The sequence below is a fragment of the Dermacentor albipictus genome, unplaced genomic scaffold (genome assembly GCF_038994185.2).
Source record: "Dermacentor albipictus isolate Rhodes 1998 colony unplaced genomic scaffold, USDA_Dalb.pri_finalv2 scaffold_21, whole genome shotgun sequence".
Taxonomy (NCBI): Eukaryota; Metazoa; Arthropoda; class Arachnida; order Ixodida; family Ixodidae; genus Dermacentor; species Dermacentor albipictus.
This window is the reverse complement of record NW_027225575.1, coordinates 1,650,736-1,666,596: the sequence shown is the minus strand read 5'-3', so window position 1 is coordinate 1,666,596 and position 15,861 is coordinate 1,650,736. Positions and strand designations below refer to the sequence as shown.

At 49.4% G+C, this 15,861-nt stretch overlaps 2 protein-coding genes across 2 annotated transcripts in view; one reads left to right on the top strand and one right to left on the bottom strand.

Moving 5' to 3' along the window:
* The first annotated feature begins 394 nt into the window (after positions 1 to 394).
* LOC139052322 (uncharacterized) lies at positions 395 to 3,081 on the top strand. Its single transcript, XM_070529416.1, is given in 4 exon segments — positions 395 to 476; positions 722 to 769; positions 1,597 to 1,659; positions 2,405 to 3,081. Coding segments are annotated over 4 exon segments (870 nt in total).
* A 1,249-nt stretch (positions 3,082 to 4,330) lies between these two features.
* Positions 4,331 to 15,861, bottom strand: part of LOC139052292 (uncharacterized) — a 204,052-nt gene continuing 192,521 nt past the window's right edge. Inside the window, exons 7-9 of the mRNA XM_070529375.1 lie at positions 6,405 to 6,516; positions 5,550 to 5,671; positions 4,331 to 5,269 (exon numbers count right to left, since the gene is read on the bottom strand). Of these exons, the coding sequence (XP_070385476.1) occupies positions 5,009 to 5,269; positions 5,550 to 5,671; positions 6,405 to 6,516 (495 nt within the window). The 3' untranslated portion in view covers positions 4,331 to 5,008. The remainder of the gene's footprint in view (positions 5,270 to 5,549; positions 5,672 to 6,404; positions 6,517 to 15,861) is intronic.

Here is a 15,861-nt window from a genome sequence, read left to right as displayed (position 1 = left end):
AGCCAGCAGAGTGCGCTCTTTTAAACTTAACGGCTAAAAAGCGACTTCCGGTGCGTGATTACGGAGCGCGCTCTACGCACACCATCCTGGAAACGGTGCGCGAGAGCGCGCGCCTGCTACGGCGTCCGGAAAAATGACGTGTTTCCTACTCTTTCCACTGATGCAACTCCGTTCTCCTTGCCCACTCGTTTCTCCCGCCACCGCGCAGCCGGGCGCCTGAAACAGGCGTGATCGGGAACTTGGCGTGTTGGCGCGCTTTGAGCTTGGCGCGAACCGAAAATGACGGCACGTTCATTACTTGCCAGACGCACAGGTACGTAACCGAATAGTCGCAGTTTGGCGCCTTCTCGTCGCTACATTCATGTGTACGACTTCTTCAGGTCCTCATGTTATCATGGAAGAGGTTGGGGCAGTTGACGTGACGTCGGGTGAAGCGTCTTTGCCCTTGGATGGCGTAGTGCACATATTCGGTGATGGTGAGTACTAATAAAAGAGGAACATCTTCAAGGACCAGTCGGTGCATTGTGACGGTTGTTGACTAATGGCGCAAGCTACGTAAAGGATAACTCACTAGGATAAACCCGAAGACAGTTGAAGTGCTTTGTGTTATCGTTCACCCGGTCTGCGCAATTAGTTAACCGCTGCACGTAATCGCACCGTCTTTGTCTGCTTTTTACATTCTGATGTCCTCTAAATATGTTTTCCTTTTTTTTGTTTCCAGATGCTAACGGTCCTTCAATGCCACTTGCAGAGCCCGGAAACGAAGGCTGTGAGTATGCGTTGTTTTTGGGGACACAATATCCCAGCTTTCACACTGTCATTTCACATTTCACTGTAAGCACGTAATTTTCCACGAAGGCATCATGTCCCCCTAATATACATAATTTGTTGTACGTGTAGTACATTGTGACTATAAGGTAGCATCCGTGTGAGGCTATGTGTGCTGCCAAACCTTCCCACAAACCGACACGCACCTTTTTTTCCTGCTAGCTTTAGTAAAGTTGATCAACACGCTGCGTCGGGCTGATTGCTGACGACGCATTAAATTTATTGGTCGCCTTGTCACTCACTGTTTCTGCCTTTTGGTGGATTGTATGCTTTTATTATTTATTTATTCACAAATTACCCTGCAGCGCCCATAGTTTGGGCGTTAGGGCAGGGGGGTTACAACATGGAATAAAATACATTTTCACTTGCATTGTGCACTTGCTTTTCATTCAGCCTGTTCCAATGGTTAACTGGTCGGACAAAAATGAGTTAGCATACATGTTCGTCTGAGTGGCAGAGCACTCCAGGATTTTACAATCATGATCAGTGTGCCTTGAGTGGTAACGAGGTTTCCTGAGGTAGATTTCGCTGCTAAATCCAGCATTGTTCTAGTAAATCAAATATGAACATTTTAACCTGAGTTTATTCCTTTATCATTTTACAGACTGTGTGCAGATATTGCACCCAGCATTGATAAACTGAATGCATATCTTTTTTCAGTTATTTGTATTTGTTATTTCTGTTATTGTAGCATTAAGTAGTGCCACTTCGTGAAATGGTAACATAGCAGTCATGCAGCATATGTTGCATTTTTTTTTTATTTCCCAGGTGACCACATGAATGAGTATAACCTCTGGGTGGCCGATGATAGTATCGACTGGGACCTGGCGGGTGACCACAATTACAACAGTAATTCCACGCATACTTTTTAAGCAGTGTACCTCATCATCATCGTCATCATTTATTGTAGCCTTAAAAATGGGTCTTTTACAAGGCATTACCTAAGGGGGGGGGAGTTAAGAGATACCAAAGGACATGTCATAACATGCATGTAATATTTGACAGAACAGCTGAACAAATTAATGTGAAACAAGATAATATAGTTGCTGTCAATGGTATCACGGGTAGTAATAACATTTATAGAAGATATTAAGGAATCAGATACTGAGAATAAAAGTAATGCTGAAAAATAGATGTATCGACGATATTACAGGCAATGAGATGCAAAGCAAGCACAGTGAGGAACAAAATTACAATCATTCTTTAAACCCGACACTGTATACATGTTATTAAAAAAAGTGAGAGGCATACAAGCTTTTATTGAAACTGAAAGACTACATAGCATGAGGATCAAACAAAAGCTGATGATAAGGACACTCTAAATTGAGCTGCGTCATGCTCGAGAATGACAGCTGCGGGTACACTGTTCCACTCTCGAATAGCTGAGTGGAGGCAAGATTTGTTAAGTGCAGCTGTAGAGCCATGAAGATGTTGGACGCTTGTTGGAGCATTGTCACTGCTGATGAAAAATATATGAAGTATTACCCACATTGTACTTTGTGTGCAGGCTTGTTATGGGCTGTTTTCTCTTCAGTTCTCGTCACAGATACTGACATTAAAACTTTTATTTCTGCAGGTGACCCTAATGCAGGCTCCAGCTTTCCTCGTGCTGAAGCTGGTACACCAAGGGATGCCACAAACTGGTCCCATGCTGAGGTTCTTCTTTTGATTGCAAGCTACCAGCGTCACGTACTAGATTTTCATGACAGGAAGAAAAAGAGAAAACATATTTGGATTCAAATAAGCACAGAAATGAGGGAGCGTGGCTATTTGAGAACAGCCTCCGATTGCGAGATGAAATTTAAAGGTCTAAAAACAACCTATGATAAACATCGGCAACACAAGCGGAAGAGTGGAAGGGATAGGAAGGAGTGGCCCTTCTAGAGGGAGATGGAGAACCTGTTGTCTTCAAGTGCAGAGTACCAAGCACCCATTTCATCTAGCATGCCTACGCAGCCCTCCACATCAGCCACGTCACCTATTGGCGTACAGCCCTTGGGACCGGCTCAGGAAACTCATGAAGCCACTGGTGAGAACACTGATGGTTTTTCTGATGAGCGTTGCTCCCAACACAATGCGGCACAAGTTGCTGCCAAGGCAAAACGCTGTAAAACGCCAGCAGCTCTGCTGCAAGACATCCTGAGCAACATGCAGGCATGGCAGGATGAAGAACGCCAACGTTACAAGCAGCAACTAAAAATGGAAAGAATGAAGCTGAAAATGCTAAAGCGCATTGTGGACAGCACCATTTAAGATGTTTAATAATTAAACCAGTTATTTTCTGGAGTTAACTAAAACAGGAACGCTATTTTTTTTCGGCTTGCATTACTGCCAGCAGCCTAGGTGTCTGGCTGTGGAATGCACACTCAGAATGTACATTCGACAATTTTGTTTTGCTATGGTCAATGAAAAGTGCTTTAGAAAGCGTGCAGAGTGTATGCTGTCAACCTTATAAATTCTAGATTTCTAAAACAAGAAATGTGGTTTTTAGGAATGACTCACGTTGAATTTAAAATAGTAACAAGTTTATTTCAGTAAGCTGCTGATTAATAAGTTGGCATTACCTGCACTTCCAAGTGTTGTCACTTGTGTCCGATCGGTATTCAAATGGGATTATACTGGTGCCAAAAATCTGAATTTGTTTAAATGGACAACAGGCTTTGTTCTGCCGATCTGGTTGCCTTTTCTTTTTGTGCCTTGCTATGGTTTTTGTATTGTCTTTTCATGCTAGAGAATACTTTTGTTTGCATACTTGGCAGCTTGCCGTTTGTTCAGCTTTGAAGTTTTTTTTTTGGCTCTGTGTCAAAATAGATTTGTGCTGAAGTTTCTATCGGTGACACTACTCCCTCTACCTTTCTGTTGCAGTAGACTTTTCTTGGTGGTTGCTGTCTTTGACATTTATAACGCTTTCACACTTGGTTTATTGGCCAGCCTGCTCTTTATTTTTTTGCAGTCTCAAAACAATCAGCTTGCTGTTTGCTCTGGTTCAAATAGTTCTGTGCTGAAATTGCTTGCTTGTGGCATTGCATGTCTTCGTGTTGATGTTGTATATATGTGTAGGTATTGACATACATAGTTGCCGTGTGGTTCCAACACTTTAAGAGTTTTTTTAAAGCATCTTTTGCTAATTTTTTCAACAGAAAGCCTTCTGGGAACGAAAGTGGTTTCTATGTAGTGCCTTATGCTGATATTGTATATCTTGTAAGGACTTGAAGAATTTTATACTGACTAATCACCTGTTCCCATGTATGTTGCTGCACATCTCAATGGAAACACATGAAAGAGCAATGCTACTTGAAGTACAAACACTAGTCACATACACGAAGCAGTGCCATTTCTGTTCATATTTTGCTTTATAATAGAGGGGGAAGTACTCAGTTTATTTCACAAGTGTTTTATTTATACCAACAATTCACAACATAAAAATGTCCGAGGACTGTACATGAAATGTTTTTTGTTATGGCTACTATTGTTTACCAAAACGCAATAAACCGTGGTTAATACAAACATTTAAATGCTGAAGCTGCCAGTATCTGTTTGGTTCCATGCCTGTTTTCTGCAAAGCCAACATTACTGCTCGGCGCTTAAGTGCACCCCTGCTCTCCGAAACTCCTGTGGAGTTCCCATCAAAAGATGGATCGTCGTCATCACCTTCCTCCTCCAGGCCCTCACAATCAAAGGAATCCTTTGACATAAGAATGATGTTGTGCAGAACACATGATGCCAGCACATATTTACTAATGAGTGCAGAGCCTTTCATGTCAAGGTATTTCAACCGCCTGAATTTGCCTTTTAGCTGTGCGAATGCACGCTCAATTACTCATCTTGCTGCGCCTAGTCTTTTATTGAATTTTATTTCTTGTGCACTTAGATGGCCATTATTTCTGTAAGGTCGCATGAGTCCGACAGACAGTGCATCGGCCGAGTCACCAAGATTATGGAAGTTTGCCGGTAACTTCTCTACTAGCCTGTCCAGGCCTGATGCACTGAACACCTTGGCATCGTGCATTCTTCCTGGAGAGCCTGCATGCTCATGGGTGAATGCCATGTTGCTATCACAGCACCCCTGCAGGATGATTGAGTGAAACTCTTTCCTGTTGTAATAAGCATCCTGCTCGTTCTCTGGGGCTTTGATAGCGATATGGCAACCGTTCACAGCACCGACAACTCCAGGAAACCGTCACTTTCGGTAGAATTCATGGGCTACATCCTGCAGTGACAAAGGCCACTGGATAAAGTCTGGTGCTGTACCTGCCCAAAGTTCAATGATGTTGTTGACAACGTAGTGCAGCAGGCCCTTGTTGACTCCAAAACGGTCGGCAACATCTCGGAAGGACACTTGGTTGCCAAGCAACCACAGAGCCATTAACACCTTTGTATGGAAAGGTATCCTTGGTGTCCTTTCCGTGTTGAGTCTCTCCTGTGTGATCTGCAGCAGGACCTGGAAGCCAACAGCTAGCGCAGTTTTATGACTGCTAGCTTGTACTTCGTGCGTTTAGCATCAATAAGAACCGTGCAGTGAGCACTGATATTCTTAGTAGACTAGTTACAACATTGAATCTGATACATTAACTTGGTCTTCGCGAAACAAAGGCAGTGTTGTGTACAGCGACCTTCTGCAAAAATAATGCACAGACTGTCCATGACTGCAAAGCAGAGGCGTCAGTTACGGCGCGCAGATTAAACCGCGTGCGTTGTTTCAAACTGATAGGACTACTTACCTCAAAAGTGCTTCTGTCCATCCTGAAGTGCTCTTTGAATTGTGTGTCCGTGTATCTGGGCACAACGTTGATGACATAATTCTGGATGCCTCGGATCATACGGTTTTCTGTCCTCTTGCGATCTGCAATAAATTTCGATGGAGGCGAAATGCAAAAACGCCCGTGTGCTTGCGTTGTACTGCACGTTAAGGAACGGCAGGCGGTCAAAGTTAATCCGGAGCCCTCCACTACAGCGTGCCTCATAATCATATCTGGATTTGGCGCGTAAAACACCAGAAAGAAGCAGATCTGCAATGTCAGTCGGCATACCGAGGAGCAGAAATAAATCCTCTGATAGGGTACATCTGAAAACAGCACGAACAGCTGGCATCGCATACGTAAGCTGCTGCTGCTGCCTCCGTCGCCGCGCGTCAAGTTCTTCTACCTCTTCATCGTCCAACAAGAACTGCAGGAGTACGGTCGGTGGGGCCATTTTTGAAAAGCGCGCGAAGAGCGATAGCGGATGCGGAAGCAACGTAACATTCGCCAGACGGCACGCTCGTGCACCCGAAAGCAGTCGGCGAAAATCGCCGTTAAGTTAATCTCCGAAGGCGTCGCACTCGAGCGCACTCGAGCGCACTCGAGCGTGCTCCTTTGGAGTTCGGAGCGCGCTAACTTAACGCGCCCATAGACTCTGTTGGGGCAGAACGGTGACACATGAGATACAGCACAGATTAGCCAAACTCATGTGTATTTTCTTTTATGTTCGAACCAATTATACTGAACCATAAATATGAACGAACATTGATATCTGCTGCAAACAGCAAGCCAATACAGCATATATCAAACATATTTATTTCTGAACCATGTGTTTACCTTGTAGTAGTAGCCAACGTCCACACAACGACCTTGTTGTAGCAGGCAGCAGCTTCCGTTGAATGCGTGGAGTGTGTTGCTTTATACTGGTGCCGTCCTCATTACTGCATGTCTGGAACAGAAAAATTTGAGTGAATCAGAAATCGAAAAAGCAAGATTTTGCAATATGAAATGCAAAAAAGTGTGACATATATATTGTAATGGTTTGCGACTACAAAACACATGCAAATGCACACTGTCTGTTCTAGGGTGCTTAAGCAGCATGTTAGATAAATATTGCTATTGTCCATAAAATTGATGTCTGCCTAACTACAATGCATGTCAACAGCTTAAGTATTATTAGATCACAAATGAGAACATTTGTGCGTTCATTTATACACTAGAACAGATCACACTGCTGGTTCCACAAGCAAATGCATGAAAGTCATGAAGCTATTAGAACTGATGCATTATTTTTCTGCACGAACGTGATGCACCGCTTCACTACTGCAAAAATAAATGTCCTACGGTAAACCAAACTGAACAGCAAGAACATCTGGAACCAACAAGTACGATATATGAGTGAATAATCATGCTTGAAACTGTTTAATACATTAAATTCTGTACTTTCACTTCATTTCAGCAAAGGAATATTCGGTTTTGTGGACGAAAGAAGTTCCCGGTGGACTCGAAAACAAAGTTTAATATGTATATTGATAAGGCTACTCAGTCACCTACGACCACGGCTACAATAAGATGAAAAATGAGACGCGCGTTCCGATATCGCTCTTTCTTTCCTGGTAGTGTGTGTATAACGACAGCCTCGCAAGTAAAGGTTTATTTAGGAAACAGCAACTGAGATCCTGACTGCCCATATGTAATGCAGGATCTAGTTCGTTAACTTGTACCCGCCTGGAAGGTAATGACACGGATTTTATATAACGATTCAAGCAGCGGTGTTAAACGACTCACTCTTATTGCCGTTGTCAGCCGCAGCAAAATCCAGCTCCAGTTTCGATGCAGACGTGTTCCGAATGGCTCACGACCGAAACCCAACTTCCGGGCTTACATGTCGCTTGCAAACACGTAACTTCACCCCAAGTTAAATAACAGGAGACATCGAAGCGCAAGAAACTAGCTTTAGAAACAAAGAAACAACCAGTCTGAGTGTACGAAAGAATGAATCCGTGCTGCCGTGCACTCGAAAATACCGGTAAAAATTTTAAATCCAGGCCAGAGGTCACGTGAAAGATCGATGATGCTGAACGCTATTTGCGTTTATAATGACGAAGAAACAATAAAGTTACTAACAAAGAGTACAATAACTAATTAGCAATAATATTTTGCCCTGTTTTTTATGTAACAAAAATGCTTCGGTAATTGTAAGAGAAAGTTTGTAAGATAACATTGCGCTTATTACGACGCCTCTACCGGGAAGTGTTGGAACTAACAAAAGCATCCCGAAGTGATTTTTCTGGCAGTAGCAGCGGAGAGGCCTGGCACGCTGTCTAAACCTGCTGAAAACTTTTTGCAGATCCGCCGATCAACTGTTTTCGGAGCCCCAACTACTGCGCAGTCTCCGAAGTCACGCAAGATATCTTCCTTCGACGTCAAGAGCCACATCATTGCCGCTACGACGGAACCGCCAGGGGAACCAAGGCATAAAAAGACGTCCCCACGAGCCTGCCGTCATTTCTGGCAGTAGCAGCGGAGAGGCCTGGCACGCTGTCTGAACCTGCTGAAAACTTTTTGCAGATCCGCCGATCAACTGTTTTCGGAGCCCCAACTACTGCGCAGTCTCCGAAGTCACGCAAGATATCTTCCTTCGACGTCAAGAGCCACATCATTGCCGCTACGACGGAACCGCCAGGGGAACCAAGGCATAAAAAGACGTCCCCACGAGCCTGCCGTCATTTCTGGCAGTAGCAGCGGAGAGGCCTGGCACGCTGTCTAAACCTGCTGAAAACTTTTTGCAGATCCGCCGATCAACTGTTTTCGGAGCCCCAACTACTGCGCAGTCTCCGAAGTCACGCAAGATATCTTCCTTCGACGTCAAGAGCCACATCATTGCCGCTACGACGGAACCGCCAGGGCAACCAAGGCATAAAAAGACGTCCCCACGAGCCTGCCGTCATTTCTGGCAGTAGCAGCGGAGAGGCCTGGCACGCTGTCTAAACCTGCTGAAAACTTTTTGCAGAACCGCCGATCGACTGTTTTCGGAGCCCCAACTACTGCGCAGTCTCCGAAGTCAGGCAAGATATCTTCCTTCGACGTCAAGAGCCACATCATTGCCGCTACGACGGAACCGCCAGGGCAACCAAGGCATAAAAAGACGTCCCCACGAGCCTGCCGTCATTTCTGGCAGTAGCAGCGGAGAGGCCTGGCACGCTGTCTAAACCTGCTGAAAACTTTTTGCAGATCCGCCGATCAACTGTTTTCGGAGCCCCAACTACTGCGCAGTCTCCGAAGTCACGCAAGATATCTTCCTTCGACGTCAAGAGCCACATCATTGCCGCTACGACGGAACCGCCAGGGGAACCAAGGCATAAAAAGACGTCCCCACGAGCCTGCCGTCATTTCTGGCAGTAGCAGCGGAGAGGCCTGGCACGCTGTCTAAACCTGCTGAAAACTTTTTGCAGATCCGCCGATCAACTGTTTTCGGAGCCCCAACTACTGCGCAGTCTCCGAAGTCACGCAAGATATCTTCCTTCGACGTCAAGAGCCACATCATTGCCGCTACGACGGAACCGCCAGGGGAACCAAGGCATAAAAAGGCGTCCCCACGAGCCTGCCGTCACTTCTGGCAGTAGCAGCGGAGAGGCCTGGCACGCTGTCTAAACCTGCTGAAAACTTTTTGCAGATCCGCCGATCAACTGTTTTCGGAGCCCCAACTACTGCGCAGTCTCCGAAGTCACGCAAGATATCTTCCTTCGACGTCAAGAGCCACATCATTGCCGCTACGACGGAACCGCCAGGGCAACTAAGGCATAAAAAGACGACCCCACGAGCCCGCCGTCATTTCTGGCAGTAGCAGCGGAGAGGCCTGGCACGCTGTCTAAACCTGCTGAAAACTTTTTGCAGATCCGCCGATCAACTGTTTTCGGAGCCCCAACTACTGCGCAGTCTCCGAAGTCACGCAAGATATCTTCCTTCGACGTCAAGAGCCACATCATTGCCGCTACGACGGAACCGCCAGGGGAACCAAGGCATAAAAAGACGTCCCCACGAGCCTGCCGTCATTTCTGGCAGTAGCAGCGGAGAGGCCTGGCACGCTGTCTAAACCTGCTGAAAACTTTTTGCAGATCCGCCGATCAACTGTTTTCGGAGCCCCAACTACTGCGCAGTCTCCGAAGTCACGCAAGATATCTTCCTTCGACGTCAAGAGCCACATCATTGCCGCTACGACGGAACCGCCAGGGCAACCAAGGCATAAAAAGACGACGCCACGAGCCCGCCGTCATTTCTGGCAGTAGCAGCGGAGAGGCCTGGCACGCTGTCTAAACCTGCTGAAAACTTTTTGCAGATCCGCCGATCAACTGTTTTCGGAGCCCCAACTACTGCGCAGTCTCCGAAGTCACGCAAGATATCTTCCTTCGACGTCAAGAGCCACATCATTGCCGCTACGACGGAACCGCCAGGGGAACCAAGGCATAAAAAGACGTCCCCACGAGCCTGCCGTCATTTCTGGCAGTAGCAGCGGAGAGGCCTGGCACGCTGTCTAAACCTGCTGAAAACTTTTTGCAGATCCGCCGATCAACTGTTTTCGGAGCCCCAACTACTGCGCAGTCTCCGAAGTCACGCAAGATATCTTCCTTCGACGTCAAGAGCCACATCATTGCCGCTACGACGGAACCGCCAGGGGAACCAAGGCATAAAAAGACGTCCCCACGAGCCTGCCGTCATTTCTGGCAGTAGCAGCGGAGAGGCCTGGCACGCTGTCTAAACCTGCTGAAAACTTTTTGCAGATCCGCCGATCAACTGTTTTCGGAGCCCCAACTACTGCGCAGTCTCCGAAGTCACGCAAGATATCTTCCTTCGACGTCAAGAGCCACATCATTGCCGCTACGACGGAACCGCCAGGGCAACCAAGGCATAAAAAGACGTCCCCACGAGCCTGCCGTCATTTCTGGCAGTAGCAGCGGAGAGGCCTGGCACGCTGTCTAAACCTGCTGAAAACTTTTTGCAGAACCGCCGATCGACTGTTTTCGGAGCCCCAACTACTGCGCAGTCTCCGAAGTCAGGCAAGATATCTTCCTTCGACGTCAAGAGCCACATCATTGCCGCTACGACGGAACCGCCAGGGCAACCAAGGCATAAAAAGACGTCCCCACGAGCCTGCCGTCATTTCTGGCAGTAGCAGCGGAGAGGCCTGGCACGCTGTCTAAACCTGCTGAAAACTTTTTGCAGATCCGCCGATCAACTGTTTTCGGAGCCCCAACTACTGCGCAGTCTCCGAAGTCACGCAAGATATCTTCCTTCGACGTCAAGAGCCACATCATTGCCGCTACGACGGAACCGCCAGGGGAACCAAGGCATAAAAAGGCGTCCCCACGAGCCTGCCGTCACTTCTGGCAGTAGCAGCGGAGAGGCCTGGCACGCTGTCTAAACCTGCTGAAAACTTTTTGCAGATCCGCCGATCAACTGTTTTCGGAGCCCCAACTACTGCGCAGTCTCCGAAGTCACGCAAGATATCTTCCTTCGACGTCAAGAGCCACATCATTGCCGCTACGACGGAACCGCCAGGGCAACTAAGGCATAAAAAGACGACCCCACGAGCCCGCCGTCATTTCTGGCAGTAGCAGCGGAGAGGCCTGGCACGCTGTCTAAACCTGCTGAAAACTTTTTGCAGATCCGCCGATCAACTGTTTTCGGAGCCCCAACTACTGCGCAGTCTCCGAAGTCACGCAAGATATCTTCCTTCGACGTCAAGAGCCACATCATTGCCGCTACGACGGAACCGCCAGGGGAACCAAGGCATAAAAAGACGTCCCCACGAGCCTGCCGTCATTTCTGGCAGTAGCAGCGGAGAGGCCTGGCACGCTGTCTAAACCTGCTGAAAACTTTTTGCAGATCCGCCGATCAACTGTTTTCGGAGCCCCAACTACTGCGCAGTCTCCGAAGTCACGCAAGATATCTTCCTTCGACGTCAAGAGCCACATCATTGCCGCTACGACGGAACCGCCAGGGCAACTAAGGCATAAAAAGACGACCCCACGAGCCCGCCGTCATTTCTGGCAGTAGCAGCGGAGAGGCCTGGCACGCTGTCTAAACCTGCTGAAAACTTTTTGCAGATCCGCCGATCAACTGTTTTCGGAGCCCCAACTACTGCGCAGTCTCCGAAGTCACGCAAGATATCTTCCTTCGACGTCAAGAGCCACATCATTGCCGCTACGACGGAACCGCCAGGGGAACCAAGGCATAAAAAGACGTCCCCACGAGCCTGCCGTCATTTCTGGCAGTAGCAGCGGAGAGGCCTGGCACGCTGTCTAAACGTGCTGAAAACTTTTTGCAGATCCGCCGATCAACTGTTTTCGGAGCCCCAACTACTGCGCAGTCTCCGAAGTCACGCAAGATATCTTCCTTCGACGTCAAGAGCCACATCATTGCCGCTACGACGGAACCGCCAGGGCAACCAAGGCATAAAAAGACGTCCCCACGAGCCCGCCGTCATTTCTGGCAGTAGCAGCGGAGAGGCCTGGCACGCTGTCTAAACCTGCTGCAAACTTTTTGCAGATCCGCCGATCAACTGTTTTCGGAGCCCCAACTACTGCGCAGTCTCCGAAGTCACGCAAGATATCTTCCTTCGACGTCAAGAGCCACATCATTGCCGCTACGACGGAACCGCCAGGGCAACCAAGGCATAAAAAGACGTCCCCACGAGCCTGCCGTCATTTCTGGCAGTAGCAGCGGAGAGGCCTGGCACGCTGTCTAAACCTGCTGAAAACTTTTTGCAGATCCGCCGATCGACTGTTTTCGGAGCCCCAACTACTGCGCAGTCTCCGCAGTCACGCAAGATATCTTCCTTCGACGTCAAGAGCCACATCATTGCCGCTACGACGGAACCGCCAGGGCAACCAAGGCATAAAAAGACGTCCCCACGAGCCTGCCGTCATTTCTGGCAGTAGCAGCGGAGAGGCCTGGCACGCTGTCTAAACCTGCTGAAAACTTTTTGCAGATCCGCCGATCAACTGTTTTCGGAGCTCCAACTACTGCGCAGTCTCCGAAGTCACGCAAGATATCTTCCTTCGACGTCAAGAGCCACATCATTGCCGCTACGACGGAACCGCCAGGGCAACCAAGGCATAAAAAGACGTCCCCACGAGCCCGCCGTCATTTCTGGCAGTAGCAGCGGAGAGGCCTGGCACGCTGTCTAAACCTGCTGCAAACTTTTTGCAGATCCGCCGATCAACTGTTTTCGGAGCCCCAACTACTGCGCAGTCTCCGAAGTCACGCAAGATATCTTCCTTCGACGTCAAGAGCCACATCATTGCCGCTACGACGGAACCGCCAGGGCAACCAAGGCATAAAAAGACGTCCCCACGAGCCTGCCGTCATTTCTGGCAGTAGCAGCGGAGAGGCCTGGCACGCTGTCTAAACCTGCTGAAAACTTTTTGCAGATCCGCCGATCGACTGTTTTCGGAGCCCCAACTACTGCGCAGTCTCCGCAGTCACGCAAGATATCTTCCTTCGACGTCAAGAGCCACATCATTGCCGCTACGACGGAACCGCCAGGGCAACCAAGGCATAAAAAGACGTCCCCACGAGCCTGCCGTCATTTCTGGCAGTAGCAGCGGAGAGGCCTGGCACGCTGTCTAAACCTGCTGAAAACTTTTTGCAGATCCGCCGATCAACTGTTTTCGGAGCTCCAACTACTGCGCAGTCTCCGAAGTCACGCAAGATATCTTCCTTCGACGTCAAGAGCCACATCATTGCCGCTACGACGGAACCGCCAGGGCAACCAAGGCATAAAAAGACGTCCCCACGAGCCTGCCGTCATTTCTGGCAGTAGCAGCGGAGAGGCCTGGCACGCTGTCTAAACCTGCTGAAAACTTTTTGCAGATCCGCCGATCAACTGTTTTCGGAGCCCCAACTACTGCGCAGTCTCCGAAGTCACGCAAGATATCTTCCTTCGACGTCAAGAGCCACATCATTGCCGCTACGACGGAACCGCCAGGGGAACCAAGGCATAAAAAGACGTCCCCACGAGCCTGCCGTCATTTCTGGCAGTAGCAGCGGAGAGGCCTGGCACGCTGTCTAAACCTGCTGAAAACTTTTTGCAGATCCGCCGATCGACGGTTTTCGGAGCCCCAACTACTGCGCAGTCTCCGCAGTCACGCAAGATATCTTCCTTCGACGCCAAGAGCCACATCATTGCCGCTACGACGGAACCGCCAGGGCAACCAAGGCATAAAAAGACGTCCCCACGAGCCTGACGTCATTTCTGGCAGTAGCAGCGGAGAGGCCTGGCACGCTGTCTAAACCTGCTGAAAACTTTTTGCAGATCCGCCGATCAACTGTTTTCGGAGCCCCAACTACTGCGCAGTCTCCGAAGTCACGCAAGATATCTTCCTTCGACGTCAAGAGCCACATCATTCCCGCTACGACGGAACCGCCAAGGCAACCAAGGCATAAAAAGACGTCCCCACGAGCCTGCCGTCATTTCTGGCAGTAGCAGCGGAGAGGCCTGGCACGCTGTCTAAACCTGCTGAAAACTTTTTGCAGATCCGCCGATCAACTGTTTTCAGGGCCCCAACTACTGCGCAGTCTCCGAAGTCACGCAAGATATCTTCCTTCGACGTCAAGAGCCACATCATTGCCGCTACGACGGAACCGCCAGGGGAACCAAGGCATAAAAAGACGTCCCCACGAGCCTGCCGTCATTTCTGGCAGTAGCAGCGGAGAGGCCTGGCACGCTGTCTAAACCTGCTGAAAACTTTTTGCAGATCCGCCGATCAACTGTTTTCGGAGCCCCAACTACTGCGCAGTCTCCGAAGTCACGCAAGATATCTTCCTTCGACGTCAAGAGCCACATCATTGCCGCTACGACGGAACCGCCAGGGCAACCAAAGCATAAAAAGACGTCCCCACGAGCCTGCCGTCATTTCTGGCAGTAGCAGCGGAGAGGCCTGGCACGCTGTCTAAACCTGCTGAAAACTTTTTGCAGATCCGCCGATCGACTGTTTTCGGAGCCCCAACTACTGCGCAGTCTCCGCAGTCACGCAAGATATCTTCCTTCGACGTCAAGAGCCACATCATTGCCGCTACGACGGAACCGCCAGGGGAACCAAGGCATAAAAAGACGTCCCCACGAGCCTGCCGTCATTTCTGGCAGTAGCAGCGGAGAGGCCTGGCACGCTGTCTAAACCTGCTGAAAACTTTTTGCAGATCCGCCGATCAACTGTTTTCGGAGCCCCAACTACTGCGCAGTCTCCGAAGTCACGCAAGATATCTTCCTTCGACGTCAAGAGCCACATCATTGCCGCTACGACGGAACCGCCAGGGCAACCAAGGCATAAAAAGACGTCCCCACGAGCCTGCCGTCATTTCTGGCAGTAGCAGCGGAGAGGCCTGGCACGCTGTCTAAACCTGCTGAAAACTTTTTGCAGATCCGCCGATCGACTGTTTTCGGAGCCCCAACTACTGCGCAGTCTCCGCAGTCACGCAAGATATCTTCCTTCGACGTCAAGAGCCACATCATTGCCGCTACGACGGAACCGCCAAGGCAACCAAGGCATAAAAAGACGTCCCCACGAGCCTGCCGTCATTTCTGGCAGTAGCAGCGGAGAGGCCTGGCACGCTGTCTAAACCTGCTGAAAACTTTTTGCAGATCCGCCGATCGACTGTTTTCGGAGCCCCAACTACTGCGCAGTCTCCGAAGTCAGGCAAGATATCTTCCTTCGACGTCAAGAGCCACATCATTGCCGCTACGACGGAACCGCCAAGGCAACCAAGGCATAAAAAGACGTCCCCACGAGCCTGCCGTCATTTCTGGCAGTAGCAGCGGAGAGGCCTGGCACGCTGTCTAAACCTGCTGAAAACTTTTTGCAGATCCGCCGATCGACTGTTTTCGGAGCCCCAACTACTGCGCAGTCTCCGCAGTCACGCAAGATAACTTCCTTCGACGTCAAGAGCCACATCATTGCCGCTACGACGGAACCGCCAGGGCAACCAAGGCATAAAAAGACGTCCCCACGAGCCTGCCGTCATTTCTGGCAGTAGCAGCGGAGAGGCCTGGCACGCTGTCTAAACCTGCTGAAAACTTTTTGCAGATCCGCCGATCAACTGTTTTCGGAGCCCCAACTACTGCGCAGTCTCCGAAGTCAGGCAAGATATCTTCCTTCGACGTCAAGAGCCACATCATTGCCGCTACGACGGAACCGCCAGGGCAACCAAGGCATAAAAAGACGTCCCCACGAGCCTGCCGTCATTTCTGGCAGTAGCAGCGGAGAGGCCTGGCACGCTGTCTAAACCTGCTGAA